Below are 16,309 nucleotides of genomic sequence, written 5' to 3'. Positions count from 1 at the left end.
TAATGATGTGCTAAATAATAAAAGCAGCCTTATCACATGGTAAGGCCTTGAATTGTCTCAAAGTTGCATGCCCGTGGATTCCCTTTGGCTTTCAGAAAGGTTTTGGAGTCAGAAGAAGCTGCAGTTCAGAGTGCATTTATGCGATCAAAGCTTTTTAGACAGATGGCTGTTAGCACTCCAAAATGATTAAAATATGTTCCAAGCAACATCAGTCTGTGGGCTTGGGGACCCAACCTTTCATTAGTCAATAAAGGGTCTTGAGTTCTTGAAAATGAAATCTTTAAAAGCTAATAAGGCTGCTGGTTTGCTCTGAGCTGTTTCTTTGGATTTGCAGTTGTGGATTGGACTTGGGCCAGTATCTGTCCAATAATATGAGGCTTTAAAAAAATAAATCTGGTAACAAGAGGCCTCCCAGTAGATCTGCCTGTTAAACAGTGTGGCAAAAATTTTCAGTCTTGGATATCTAAGTTTAGGCACCTGAGTTTGCACTTAAGCTGGGAAGGGATCTGTAAGTGCCCCTTTGGAAAGCCAGTCGCTTGCTGGAGCATAGTTTAACTATAGGCACCAAAGATTTATCATTTTCACCCTTAATATTTTATTTTTAAATCTTTATGGGTTGATCTAGGAGTATCTCTAGAATACTTTCAGGATACTATAACCAAGATCAGTAAGGTTTTCCAAAGCTTCTAGAAAACAGTAATACTACTTAGAGCATTCCAGAGTTTTGTCAGTGCTTGCCAAATATGAACGTGCCATTGTATAGTTTGGTGCTACAGCACAGTTGGGTTTATTCTCTTGTCTACACCCGGCTTGTGAAAGATAGCAACTGGGGGCTTGTACAAATGTGAAGTGTTTGTAATCTCTGCATGTCTATGTGAGGGCAGCAGCAATAAATGTCTGTTTAATAAGATATTAACAAGTTCAAGCCTTATGACTCTTTTTTTATTTCTCTAACAGAGGAAAAACTGCTCTCACAGTTCATAAACTTCTGTACTTGAAGTGTTCTTGCCCCATAGACTCTTTCCACACAAGTCTTAAAATCTGAAGACATGTAAATTCTTTCAGAAAGTAGCCTCAAGGTTTAGAAAGTAGCCTCAGGGTTTAGAAAGTAGCCTCAAGGTAGAATGTATTTTAAAACACATCAGAATTTTGACATACACTAACAAGCAAAGCAAGTCATGGCGATCCCATTAGCTCAGTGTGATCCCATTAGCCAAATTGTTCAGCCTGTCTTCTTTCACCTTGGGAACAGCTCTTGCATTCCTATTGCGGGACCTGATGGGGCCAGCAACTGAAGTTCTTCCCCCCAACACACCATAGTTACTCAGAGAATGTCTTACTGCATTTCTCTTTCCTATAGTCTCCCTCTAAAGGCTTGCCTGTGCTTCAGCTTGAACAGCCAGTGGATTTTGCTCATAAACATAGGCAAGATGTTACTGTCTTTCAATAAATGTTTATCAAATCCTGGGTTCTGATTATTTTGGCAAGCTGATTTTTGGCTTTATTTGTTGTAAAATATCTGGTTTGTGCGTCCTAAAGCTTTTTGTCCCACATCTAAGCAATTCTGTCATCTACTCTGCTCTTACAAATGACTTGTGAACTGGGTCACATTCTCTGTAGCTCTAGGCATAGGTTTTTAACCTCTGTTCTTCAGATTCCTGTGAACTGTTTTTTTTCCTCAGACAAAAGAACTCATTTTCTCCAGAGTAAGCAAAACAAGACAAAGGTCTACACTAAAAGCTCAGGACATAACGAACATGCCTCTTTCTCTTAGTGTCTTCATTTATGGAATTCCTTGTGAACAGATATATTTACCTTGGACTTGAGATCTCTCCCATTGATTTAAGTGTGCTCTGAAGTGGTCCTGTTACTTTATTACTGTTCTGCCTCCTAAAATTTAGGGAGTTGTCCTAATCACCTAAATGGGAACTTCAGGGTAAGGAGATGCACAAAGCCTTCATCAAATTGTTACAATTTTAAAGCTTGGCAGATCATGAAGAACTAGCACTAGGAAAGCAAGCTCTAAAGAACAGATTCACAGTGTCTTGGGAGCAGACAAAATTTCTCTCCTTAGGAATCATATCTGTCTTTGATTCCTCTAAGGTACCAAACTTCATATTAATTAGTTTTCCCTCTACTCCAGGAAATCACAAAAACCCTTTTATTAAGCAGGCTAGCATCCTACATAGCCTGTGTCACTTCTTTTTTGGGTCATTTTTCTGAGCTCTGCAGAAGCTCCATTTCCAAAAATGCCATGTCATGAGAAAGTGCTGCCAAATGCTTCATCCATACACTCAGCTCTGAAGGTTCCAGAGAACCAAGCAGGACTTCAGCAGTGAGATAAGAGTGGAGAAGTGCATGATTTTATACATGGTGCTGAAGTGCCTGGGGGGGGCTCCTTCTTTGAATATTCTGATTTGTCGTTGTTTTCATCTGGAGTTGCAAGTCCCTGAAACTTGTAAACATCAAGTCCTAAAGGTCTCCATTAGAGGAGTGGAAATGAAGGGCCTCATTTGGAATGTTTTTTCTTTGCCTCTTGATTCCTCTAGCTGTAAGATGTGAATAGTGCTACTCATGCATTTTCTGGAAAATACATTGATTTAAGTTTTCGTTATTAGATTCTGCTAAATATTAAGTGGGTTAAACCTAAATTTATCACAGTAGCTATTGTATTGCAGCAGTCCTTCTGAAATGCAAGTACAGAACTGCCTTTTCCACACCAACCATACACTGTGAGTGCCCCATTAATATGTTTAATGTTTAATGACCAACTGTTTCTCCTGCTTCCTCTAAATTACTGTAAAGTTACTATTCCAAGGAGAGAAAGTAGCTTTTTATTCTGGAGAAGACTGTGGCATTCATTGCTTTGAGTGAGAATGTAATCTCAAACAGTTCGTAGTATTTCCTCTGCTAAAAGGCAGCAAGAATTTTGAAACCTTTGAAGTAAGGATGAGGCTGCAAGAGAGAAAAAAAGTATCTGCTTTCCAGGTAGGTGAGTCCAGTTGTTGTATTAGTTCAGGTTTGAGTTTGGGGTTTTTTTGGTCAAATCAATTAATATATATGTATAAAACTTTGTTGTAGAAATATTGCAGAGTTATTTCTTTCTGTTTGTAACAGTGCAGTTCTTTATGATTGGGGGGGAAAAAAAACAAAACTGGTTTAGCAAAAGAGGTGTTGAGCCTGCCAAAGTTTATGGAAGTGAATTTGGATAGCTGTTCAGTGTGGGACAGCTAGACAGAAACAGAGGAGAATGTAAAATGAGTAGACTGCTACAGATTTATGCTTGCCAGAACAAAACAGGTAAATTGTTTGTGAGTTTAAAGACGTTGAGTCTTCAGACTTAAGTAAAGACATGCCTTTAAAAAAATTCGAAAACATGTTGGTATAATGATACTTCTTTTGGGTGTTATGCTGGAGGAAGGTTATAAGAATGTTGAACACTTAAAGATTATTTTTACTCAACTAATGCTTCCATAATGGACGTTAATACTGTTGACATTACTCATGGATTGAATGCAAGCAATTTAGACAATAGATAGTATCAGGTGCTAATAGATCAAACATAATTACTGTTGATGAAATAATTTTACACAGTTTAGCAAAATCATTTCAATTATTCACTGTAAAGGAAAACATTGAGTAAAAGTGAAAATACTAAGCTTTTTCCTCTAGGGGCATTATATGCATTTCTGAGTCGTATTTTTTCTTCATAGCAACCTTTCTTCTATAACAACTTCCAGTGCAAGTTATTACAATTCTTTTTGCATAAGATAGGTCATCTGAAGTTCAGCTGTAGGTGGGGCCACTGTGGTAGATTGGGGGACAGTCTTAATAGATCCATTTCATTAATTAAGTCATGCATTTTTTTATTAACAAAACCTGTATGTCAGGTTTAGCCAGCTGGAAGTCATTCTTATGGTTGTTATCTTTGTCAGAAGGAATATTGTGAAAATAAGGAATTACTGTATATGCTTTAACTCCTGATTAAACAGAGGAATGACATCCGTTCACCCCCTGTCCATGAAAAAATAACTTAGGGGCATATCATAGGCTTGATTCATAGGTTCTGTTCTTGCATATCTCATTAAGGTAAAAACTCTGTATATCACATTCAAAATTTACCCTGAAGGATTTGTGTCATCCCTGTCCCATGGTCACTGAGGCAAGCAAGGTTAAGGCCAAAATTTTGAACATCTAGATTATTTATTGTTTCTTTTTACTCTTGTAGGAACTTTTTCTTCTTGCCTCTCTTTTTTCTTGCATTCTTTCTCTTCTGGTGTTCCATTCCCAGAGATCAGGAGGAAGCAGTAAGATTTCCAGGAAATATTTAGCTGTACTAGACACCCAGAACAGTGTAAGCAATGGCCACAGACTTTAGCTCCTTGATACAAATAATTCAAGGCATTCTTTACTAGACTTTCTCCTGGTTATCAGTGTGAAATGCAGTAATAACTTCCACTATCATTAAAGAAGATTGAACTGGAAGGAGCTTTCACCAAAGAGGAAGGAGAAGTTCTGTGAATCTGTCCCTCACCCTAAGGAGTGGCAAGAAGAATGGATAACAAGGTTCATATTATCTGATTTACTTTCTTCTGCTTCTGAGTTAGGTAGGATCTTAATGTTATCCAGGCCCATATAACACCACGTTCTGTTTGTTTCAATCATACTCTGTAAAAGTAAGTGCCATTGTAAGGTCTTTGGTGGAGATACAGAAATACTTATTCTTCCATTTAGCTTTTCTTACCTACTGTCTTTACCAAAAGAGTCTTATATTATTATACTTCTACAGTTGTGACAGTAGAATGATGACTATTGTGGTATAGGAATTTAGTTCTCCCTCTTGAGCAATGTTACTGCTCCTATCAGAGGAGAGTATAATATCTGTTGAATGTGTATAAGCACAGTAGACAGTATTCATACTAATAATTATCTTGTCCTGTTCAAAAAATAAATAAGGAATTGAACAATGTTGAATTTAGTGTTGGCTAGATTTCACAAGAGCTTTTATACTCATTCAGTTTCCTTGTCAGGTCCTGAGAAAATAATTAGTTCTTTGGTTCAGTGCAACCAATACATTTCCTGCTACAGTATTGCACTTTTACCTGCTGGTTATGGAGAAATGATATGCTGGCAAAAAGAAAAAGCTGCAGTTTTTCTTGTGAACTCCTGCTTCATGAAGTTAAAAATGTTTTCATCTTCACTCAGACTACATTAAAGTGCACAACTATATTATTCTTTTACAGATTTATTTCAGTAGCCCAATGGTCAAAACTCATGAGTAAAGGAAGAGAGATGTAAGGGAAACTGATATAAAAGTTTTAGGATACAGAAATCAGTTCATCATCTATTTACAACCTCTTTCCAATCCCTACACTTTGGAGCTCTCTCTTCAGTGATTTTTTCTTCAGCAGCCACCAGTCTGATCTCTCACTTTTCAAGAGGTATGTGAGTTGTGCAATTCGGCATTCAATCGGTGGGCCATATCCAGCTGATATTGCCTGGAAGGAAGCCAAGAACATCTCAGGTAACAAGGATCCTGGTGCTCATGGCAGCTGAATAAAACATAGGAGGCTTCTGCTGCTGCCTACGCCCCACATTGGCAATGGTGGCTGAACCTGCAATGGGGAGACAGAAACTACCTCCTTGTGAGAAACTGTTGTATTTTTTCCATAAATGTCCCAAACCTAGATCTGTCTGCTGAGGTTAACCAGACATTGCCAACACATGCATACTGTTAATTAGGTCTTTTGTGTTTTTTCATGAGTAGTAATTTGTGCAGAGACCTGAACCAAGATTAAGGCCTCAGGTTTCCAGATGCAGCACACGTAGGTAATAAGAAGCAACCCTGAGCCCCCAAAGCTTAGAATTTAAAGAAGGCAAAATGTGAGGGAAAGGCACTTTATTCCCAGTTTCAGCATGGCAGGCTGAGGTTTGCATGTTGTGACTTGCTCAGTACCATACAGAAGACGTGAAATAGAAGAGGGAATTCAAGACAGAGCTCTGATCTCCAATCAACTAAATCATTCCCCCAGCATGTGTCCTTGTTTTGCATTAAGGAGAATGGCCCAGACAGGTCTGCTCAGTTGCTTCAGTAAGCACTGGTACAATAGGGAGGCAGACTTCCCCTATATTAAATTTCCCAGGCGTTCTCTTTATCATTTAAACCATCATTTTAACTGCCTTGTTTCATAGTGCTTAACTGTCCAAAGAGCTGTATGATTTATATGAATAAGGGTTTGGCAGCAGCAGCTAGGTAAGACATGGTTTACTGAGGAGCAATATGTTGCCATTGTGTCATTTATGTGGCTTTCATGAGGTGACTTTCTAAGCATGTATCTGCATAGCAACCCCCAAACCAACTGCATTTTTGAATGGGAGAAGCCATAATAGCTTTAAAGTAGACATTACGGGCGTCTGCACCAGTCTGGAGGAAGGTTTTCATACTGCAGCACATTCAGTCCTCCTAGTGACTCACCAGCCATTGCAGAAAGCAGGGAAAATGTGCTAGGCACACTCACCTAGAGTTCATTGGTGTACCTCACTTGGCACATTGGTGACCACAGCTGGACATGTGCTGGAGCACAGGACACCTTGTTTACCCTTGGTCAGAGTTGCTTAATATTTTTCAGTAACACCTTTGAGAAAGGTCAGACAAAACTGTTTTAATACTGTTCTATTTTCCTAGGGCAGGGGGGGAAGTATCCTCAAATTTTAAAAAGGTATATTTTAACTTTTTTTAAAAGTTGTTTGAAGGTTTTTAACCAACTGAATCATTCAGTCTGAAAATAATGACAAGAGGGCAGAGCCCCATGTGAGTCCCCTTCCCACGTCAGACACTCTGAGGGTTTCTAGCTTTAGGGCTACTCAGCTCATGCATGAGATCATCCCTCTCTCAAATTCCATATGTATTTGGTTATTCCATCTCCAAAACACGTTTCCATTCTTTGTATTTCTTTTAATTGCCTTCTCCTGGAGAGACTCTTCTCTTCCATCTACTCAGCTGGATGTTCCTGGCCATGCTGGAAGGCAGGGCTGGCTTCCAGCTCTGGGTCCAAGGCAGCTTCATCTCTTGCTTTTCTGGTTCAGTGGGGGGAGCTAAGCCAAATGATCACAATAGCAAATCAAGACAGCCATAAAATTCACGATCATGTCTGATTTATAAAGATAACATTGTATTAAGTACAAGATATTTTCTGAGGTTATTAGTAACAGGCTTCCTTCAGCCGGTCATTCCTGGATGGTGCCATGCCCTTTTACTGCTTGATTGATTTATATGCCTTTATGATTTTAAATAATACCGTTTTCATCATAGCCAATTACTAGTGATTGAAAAACTCCAGTCTGTTCAGTTTATCTATGTCAGTGTTTGGAAATTATTCCCGTGTTCTTTATTTCTGAAATCTATTGAATGGCATCAAGAGCACTAAAGAGGCCATTTAAACACTGGGGAAAAAAATAATGCTTATACTTCTGGGAAAACATTTATGGTGATTCACGTTTTGGAAACTGAAGCACTATCAATGTTTTATTCCCAGATTATTTTCCAAGAAAAAGCTTGGATCCACTGCTGAATCAGTTTCTTCAAAATAGTTGGGTTCATACTGAAGTTGGAACATGCAGAGAAGGCTGAAAGACTGTGCTGAGGGGGTCAGGAGACTCCTCCATCCTGTGACACTAGCACAGAGGCATAGAATAAGCCTGTCTGAGTCTCTAAGGAGACGCTCAGATCTTACCTGGCTGTAGCAGAGGGGTATGTGCACTAGATGTTAAAGGATCAAGATAAAAGTGTGTCTCTTTAGTGACCTAGACAAGCTGCTTTGCACAGAAAACTAGAAAATGGAAAAACACTTGATAAAACTCATTAGGTGAGAATGATACCCACTTGAAGATGGGAATATTCACTGTATGGGAAGAAGTGTCTGAATCTTAGTATAACTATTTTAGAGGGTTTTTTTTTCCCTGCTGAAAAGAGGTTAAAATTCATACGCCATCTTGATGTGAGTGAGAGCTAAGAATTTTACAGAAAATGAAGCCTTGTAAGAAAATCTCAAATGTGCACTTGTATAACAGGTTTTGAGCGAGTCTGGCGCAGTATTTACTACTACAATATAAAGGACTGGGTTCCTTGATGTATATTTCTAGTTGGCATTTTATCAAGGAAATAAACTTTGATTTTTCTTTATTTTGTGACATGTGGATTGAACTACATTTTCTCTGCCTTGATTTAAAAGCATTGGATCATTAAATTAAGTGGTTTTGTATAAGACTAAAATTGTAACTGAACAAATTATTTATGCAGAGAGAAGCAAGATAAAGTTTCTTTCAAGAGTGCTTTAACATATCAGATTGATAAGAGTCAAAACACCTTTACTGCCATTAAATATTTACCAAGACATGGCTTTTGGAAGAGGGGCAGTTCGCTGCAGTGTGTTTGGCTCCATGCAATGCTATTGATTAGCTATCAGAAGGACATAGTTAATGGGTAACTGGAGGTATTACAGAGCGCTCCACATTCTTGTCAAGTCTTTTCTCTGAAGATGACCTAAAATAAAGTCAGTTACAACTGGCGTTCACCCTGCAGCAGATTGCACAAGCTCACCTACGGTATGAACAAAAGGTTCACAAGAATCAGTTAACCAGGGCTTAAGCAATCCTTTCTAGTAGTTGTTGTCATCACTGCTGGACTTTAGAACTGCACATGTTTACATTTAATTAGAAAGAACACACAGTTTACATCGCACAGTAGCTATCAGTATTGAATCAGAATTGATTTCCGCTCTCTTTCTCAAATGACTGTTTCCTTCAGACTAATTAAAAAAAGGCACATAACAAAATGACTCATATAAATTTTAAAGCAAAGTAAACACTATTCCCTAGAGACAAAAATAAAAGTCAACAGCACATACACAGTCATTACATTAAGCTTGGTTTTTAGGTGATTCTGATACCTTCATTCTGATATATATCAGTACTATCAGTTTTAGTTTATAGAGATGTATATATGGATGTATATATGAAGTACCCCTCTGCACTGAGTGGATGTTTAACTGACTGTTTCAGTTTTCAGAGTCAGGAGTCTTATTTGTTTCATTTGAATTGTTGCAGTTTATCTAACACAAGAGGTGATTCCCTAGTATTACACATTTTTGCAGAAGGATTTTGTTCATTTCCAATAAAATTGTGTGTAGACCACTCTCATAAAATGGAAGTCAAAAGTCATTATCCTTACCAGTGAGAGGTGGCAAAGAAAACTAAAGGCATGAACCAAATTAGCCTTAACTTCATGCATAATTTCTAACAAAGAAATCTCTATTAGATTTTGTTAGTTATGCAGGCAAATCTAAATTCAAACTACAGTGACAGGAGACATCATTTAAGGCTCACTCCTAGCAGAAATGCCTGACCCTTGAATGTGTGGGTTCTTTGTCATTGGGAAAAATTTCCATGGTTGGCATGTTGGAGAGTAAAGGTTCAAGCCAGCAATTTGCTGTGTACTGTCAAGTGTGTGAGAGCTGAAGGGGTTGCAGTCCAGACCAGGTTGGTAGGTAGGTGTCTGGAGCTGTATGATCCTGAGATGCCTGCTCACAAGACCTGATGTTCATTTATGCCGTAATACCAGGGTTTTCGTGTAAGTGACAGTGTTCAGAATGGAGCTCTTGGCAAGGATCATCAAGAAAAAAGAAAAAAGTAATACATACTGCATGTATTTTCTACCTGTTTTAGTTGGTATACCAGTGGCTCTATTATTTTAACTCACAGTTACTGCTTTCTTAAGTTTACCTTTGAGGAAAAAGGTGCACTGTTCTTAAAACTTATGTTGTCAAAAACATACTCAAAGTATAAAAAATAATCCACTGTGACCTTTAGGACAAGATCCTCCATCTCTTTTCCAGCAAATCTGTGTTTCTGAAAATCCCTGACATCGGCAGTTTCCCTGCTGGCCCGGAGCCAGGGTCGCTGGCTCTCCACCACCCACGTACACACCCCTTCAGTGATCCATGTCAACCGAGTGGCCCGCACCAGCCAGGAGAGAGGCACAGGGGGGCGCAGGGGCAGCCAGTTCAGCCCAGGAACTGGGAAGGTGAAAATAACCCTTGTCTTTGAGCTGGCTGTGCCCCTCCTCCCAGCCTGCTGCCCACAGCTAAGCCAGGATCTGCTCTGCCCCTGCTATGATGCTCGCCCTTCCCGGGGAAAGTGGCCAGGGGTTTGTGATACACGGTAAAATGTGGAGTTGCTGGCACCATCTTAAACATCCTTTATATTCAAATACTGAGGTCACTCTGGATGACTTGATGCCAGTTCTGTCTTCGATTAATAGATAAGGTTCCCTCTGTATTTGCAGTGTTACCTAAACAATCTATTACTGTAGGGAATAACTACAGTATTACAAATACTAAGTTAAAGTTATTTTGTTAACTAAAGCCATTGGCAAATATTTAAGAGTGGCCAAAGCATATGAATTGGCAATAAAGACCAGATACAAGATAGCAAAATTCTTTCTTGTAACTTCCAGTATGATAAAGTAAACACTGTACAAAATAAAATCATCTTTTAAATTTCAGATTAATTTTACTTAGTCAGAAACAAGCCTCCAGGGCTGGATACTTGCACTCTGTGAATGCTTAGGCTAGAATATGCTAATACAGCCAATTCCCTGTCAAATCATGACAAGAAGAAACATTTTACAGCAAGCTTGGTTCTAGGAATAATGTGATCTAGTGAAGAGAAACTGCAAAGATTATCCACAATACTTGCTGTTGTATTGAAAACACATTCCCCTAGTTCATGGAAGAAATTTGAGAGCCTGTGAATCTGTGTCTTGCAATTGTACGTTGTGGAACCGTAAAGATGTGTACTTAATGTTTATGTGTATCAAGTAATATTCAAGATTAAAGCATAAAATCTATGATAGACTGTTCTGTAAACTCAGATGCTCTATATCTGAGAGTTGATGTATATGTGAAAAAAAGATAATGCTAAGTAAGTTATCATCTTCCAGACTCGAATTAATCAATTAGAGTTAACAGAGACCCCCAGCTCTAGGTGCATTGTGTGCTCAGGAAATTCATGTTCATTTCTTAGCCACAAGTTATTGTGGGTCTGTGATCTAGCTGAAGAGTATAGTACTACAGCTGCAAAAATCTCAAAACCACTTCCTTCTACTCATCAGTATCATGTATGTTTTGCTGTGTTTCAACCAAACGTTATTAATCCAGAAACTATTTTTTGGGGGGGTCCTGGATCGTTTGATGGGTGTTGAATGTGAGAAATGATGTGTGTTGCTGGATGCTATGTGCGTATGGCTGTCATGTGAGGCTGTGCTATCTGAACAATTTCCCCAGTGGCTGCATGAAGTGAACTGGAGACATTTGATTACTGTGCAACTTCGTAATTGAAGAGTCTGTAATGGAGGAATGATTTCTGATTATTTCTTGTTGAGACCATGTCTCAGCAGTCCAACTTCAAGAAAAGCTCAAATGATTAAATCACGTGCCCCATGTCCTTCCTACCTCTCCCAGGCTAGTCACAGGGGAATGGTGTGGGTACTGCAGTTGTCCTGGAGAGTGAAAATGAGGCCCAAAATGAAATGTTTGCTTCTTGGCATCATCAGAAGACCATCTGGGTTTAGTTTTGTCCGAAATTCAGACTGTGCTGCATCTAACGTAGCTCTTTCAACAGTGATGGGTTTCTTTTCAGTTGTGAAGCTCAGAGCACCTTGCAAAGGTAGTATTGTGATTTCTCCTTTTTAAAGATGCGGAGACTGAGGTCCAGGGAGGAAAAATGTATTTGATAGTGTCCTTTAATTTGTATTTGTTGAGAAATGGAAGTTCTAAGATGGATGATAGTCAGTTCAAGCTTTCAGTGTAGATAATGAACCTCTGCTTGAATCATCTAATGTCCAGACTGTTTGGACCCTTGTACAGGCCACAGGTTTCTCTAGATCATTTCAAGAGAGAAGGCTGAAATTCAGCCTACTGCTCACTGTGGATCCCTCTTCACATGTAATTGAGTTTGGACAATATGTATGTGCATGATCAGCACTAATCTGTCAACATGTTATCTTGTAAAATCCTGAGGTTATATCACCAACCACCACAGAGAAGAAAATCAGCAGTGGGCTTTGTTCTACAAGTGCTTATCTTTGGGTTTGGTGAGAGAAAATAAAATAAAGAAGATACCTGAGCTCAGCCTAGTCTAAGAATGTGTGGGTACACCACACATGAGAGAGTGACATTCTGTGATGGACTGTGACAGTGCAAAAGTTATGAGCAACATGCACTGCTGTTATAACGTGGTCTGTGGCCCGTGCACCAGAGTCTAAGACAGCTGCTGCCTTCAGTTAAATTAGTGAGAGTTGTTTGGGTGGTTGTACTGAAAACACAGTCCTCTTAACTCATGTAATTGCAGATGAAGGAAGGCTAGTAAAATATTTGTCTATGGTAGGGCAATGCCATCTAGTTACCAGTCTACCAGCTGTCAGGCTCCTGACTCACATGTAATGCAAACTTGACCATTTTATATCCTCCACTTTACAGCAAAATGTCAAAGTCCTTCTAGGTCTTCTGGGCTTTTTTTTAATATCATCTTATTGCAGTGTTTCCTAAGAGCACCTTTGAGGTAGTATTTTCAAGGTATCAATGCTGCCTGGCCCTTGAGTGCACTCAGCAGTGTGAAGGGACCCTCTTCAAAGCCATCTTGAGTGCAGGCTGAGGTCTGAGAGGTCTCCAGAACTTGAGTGTCAGAAACATTTGTGGTGAAAACAAGGTCAGACCTACATGCCTTTGGGAACACTGGATATGTTTATCACTGAGGTGGGAGAGGAGGGAGGGAATGGGTAGGGAATATTTGGTTTCTGCTGGGATTTTTTTCTTCCTTTAGGTGGAAGGTTTCTCTGTTCAGTAATCACTTCAGGTGGAAAATCATTTCCCACCTTGCAGCAAAAGTATGCCTGGCAAGGAGAGAAGTGTTATAAGAGCAGCACTTCATACAGTTGATTTTCAGCCAAAGTCAAGTCCCTCTGGGAGCAGTTACAACTGGTGAAATTTTTTAGCAGGCTTGAAGCCACTCTGACTTTGGGGACTGAGGGAAACCTCTTGCTATCTGCAGGAGCTGCATGTGGCATCATCATCATGTGTCACTTTTTCTTCTGCCTTGACACAGTTAAGGTGGACCCTTGAAGCTCTCGGTCCCAAGCTGGAGCCAGAAAGGAGCCATACTGCCATGGTAAAGCAAAAGGCTTACTATAAAGAACATGTGAATTGCTTAAACAAGGATCTGTTTGAAAGCTTCTGTGGCCTATTCTTCAGGCCTAGAACTCCCATTTGGTTTTGATTTATGGCATCAGCGTTCTTTGAAGAAATAATCTTTGGGACATTAATGAAGGACTTTCAAATGAATAAGTATCAAAATGGACTAAATAAAAGTATTTTAGCAAAGCACATATAGATGGAAGTCTGGCAATTCTATGCATTTGAAAAAAAAAGTTTAAAATATCTATCAAAACACAGTGCCTTTATCTGGAGGAATCACTCTGACTACAAATTATATACATTTCAGAATCTACTGGTCATTCAGATGCAATCATCATAAATTAAAACATATAGTGTATTACATACTGTATTGTTCATGGCCACTCTTGGAGAAGGAGCTCAGCTGTAGCCTCAGAGGGCCAATAATTTAGAATCTAAATAAATTACTATTTTTTCTTATGTTCTGGGAAAAAAGCTAAACTCTTAGCTTGTCTGAACAAGTTAGAGGCTATCCTTTTTTTTTTTCTTAATTAATCAGGAACCCATATATTCACTGAACAGTTTACCTTCTCATCTGTCTTCTTCCTTTTAATCTTGTGCCAGTTATTTAAGAAACAGGCAGCAGTGGTATTTTGGTAACCTGCTTTCAGCATTATTTGCATACTTTTGTATTTTTCCATGGTAATCAATGCTCAACCATAGTGGAATTTCAGTCAGTAAATTTTATGTGCAACTGTTAAAGTAATTTTATTTTTAATGAGTCTGTTCTAGGGATTTTAATGTCCCTTTATAAATAGTTATATTTTCAATATGTCTTCATTTAATCGAAAAGTTTCTTCACTTTATTTTCAGACGACCTCAGGTAGTAGGTGTAACGACGTATTAACACTCTGACCTTTTAGCTTCTGGATTTCTGTTAGTTCATCCACATTTCGCTTGTCCATGTATATTATAGTTTGCATATGATTTTCCTCTATGGGGTGTTGAAATGAAGGGTGTTTTCCATATAAACACCTTAATAAACTGTAAAGGAAGAAAATATGCTATTGTATACTAACAGCTTCATACAGACTGTCATGAGTATTGTAATCAGTGTGCACTGCTACTAGAAATCCACACTGAAATAACATTTGATATTTGCATGGTCATCAGCCAGAGGGATGATCTCAAGCCATATTCATCAATACAGCAACAGCTTCTGATATTCATGATGTTGTTTTGAAATTACTTCAATTATTTATCTAAAACCACTGCTCATTGTGCTATCTTGTTGCCATCACTTTTGTTATAAATGTCTTCCATTAATTTATTCTACTACCAGTGTAATTTTCCACTGGTGTAAAATTCACCAATGAATTGTTGCTATGAAGAGATGGGAAGCGATTGTTGCTAATTCCACAGAGACCTTGCTGGTGCAGGCTCCTCCCCTAGTAATAAGCTATTAATATAATTTCTACCATTGCATCTTAATAACTCAAGCAGCTGGCTACCTACTGATTCCTTGGGAAATAATTCCACAGTCAACAGTCTTTGTTGAGAATTTTTTACCTGGTGCACCATCTTCTTTATTCTCCTTTTTTCATTATTTATAGCTAACCTCTCTCTCTACTATCCTTTTTGAATTTTCCATAGTTATTGTTAGCTGATCCAGGCATATTTATTTCTTTTATCTTCATGAATCAATTGCTTTAAGACCCTATTCAATTTAATTTTTAATTTCTGATCTCCCTTTCATCTGTCCAGAACTTTCTGGCACACAAATGCAAGGTATGTAGTCCTGTGTTCTGGTTTGTACAATGAAAGAGTATTACTTTTGTGCTCTCTGATTTGGTATCACTATGAATATACCTCAAAATAATGTATAAAACTGAATGGCTTGAACAACATCCATGGCACTTCAGTGTGAAGTAGATGGTAAACATGTCTACTTTCTGTCTGAGAGAAGCCAAAACAGTGGGTCAGAAAGGACCTTGCAAGAAATTACAGTGGAGGACACTATAGATATTGAAATGTCCTGTGATAAAACCCTGATGTGGTCAGGTTACCTAACTCTGTCTACTATAGAGAAGCTATTTAAGACAAAGTATATTCTAGTACAGGTGTTACTAGCTTATTTAAACCAGCATCAAGAAACATTTTAAGCTTCTTCTCACAAAAATATTGACCAAAGACTTTTAGAATTGGTTAGAATGTGCAAATCATTTATATTTCTAAGTATTCCTGCTGATTTACTGATTTTAATTTTTGCATTGTAACATTTTTACTCCTTTCATTATATTGAAAAATCTGCAGTTTTGCAAATAAACCTCCCATAGCTGGTGAGTCTGCTTGCTAAAAAAGAGTCCTGTGTCCACAAGTTAATAACACTTCAGTAACTTGCACTGATTAATTCAACTTCATGTAAGTCACGCTAACAACTTTTTGCTGCAGCTCAAAAGTGATCAGGAAAATGCTACAGCTGAAAAATACTGCCTTTTAAGTTTTTGTTGAATATATTTATGACTGTAAAATTCTGATAGTTGTTACGTACTTTTAGAAGAACCTTGTGGAAATAGGATGTTCTTTCTGTTCTCTCTCAGCTTGAACTAAAACTTCTTTTGGTTTGGTGCATGTGGATCCATATATGTTGATATCAAAAATATTAATTAAACTCTTGCAACTTAGCCTTAGACTGAAACTTAATAACATGTATGATTTTGTTTTCCCAGCTTATACAAATCTGTGTCTGAAGGAATGAGTCTGAAGGACCAGCTTAACTGTACTTTTGGTACTTCTGATTGTGGGCTGCAAGGCAGGGAGGATGTTGTGACCCTTACCTATCACCAGATTGAAGATCTGGCAGCTCAGCTGCAGCAAGCTCAGTCAGAGCAAAAGGAGACAGAGCTGAAGCTCCAGAAAGCCCTGGTGGCTTCACAAGAGGCCAATGAAAAAGTTCAGAAGTAAGTCACTCGCCTTCTTTCAAGAAAAACTGCAGTTCAAAACCAAATGAAACGTTGTTTCTCCTCGTATTTTTCAAAGTGTGGCAGTACTCAGACAAGCTCCTTTAAAATGAGTCTTTT

At 38.5% G+C, this 16,309-nt stretch overlaps 1 protein-coding gene across 2 annotated transcripts in view; it reads left to right on the top strand.

The window, feature by feature from the left end:
* Positions 1-16,309, top strand: part of MIPOL1 (mirror-image polydactyly 1) — a 171,032-nt gene that overhangs the window by 129,434 nt on the left and 25,289 nt on the right. For both annotated transcript variants that reach the window (XM_026849995.1, XM_026849994.1), the window contains one exon: positions 15,959-16,189. In XM_026849995.1, coding sequence (XP_026705796.1) covers positions 15,959-16,189 — 231 coding nt within the window. The remainder of the gene's footprint in view (positions 1-15,958; positions 16,190-16,309) is intronic.

Source organism: Athene cunicularia, assembly GCF_003259725.1.
Source record: "Athene cunicularia isolate RWA chromosome 5 unlocalized genomic scaffold, athCun1 chr5_part1, whole genome shotgun sequence".
Taxonomy (NCBI): domain Eukaryota; kingdom Metazoa; phylum Chordata; class Aves; order Strigiformes; family Strigidae; genus Athene; species Athene cunicularia.
This window is presented reverse-complemented; position numbering and strand designations above follow the sequence as displayed.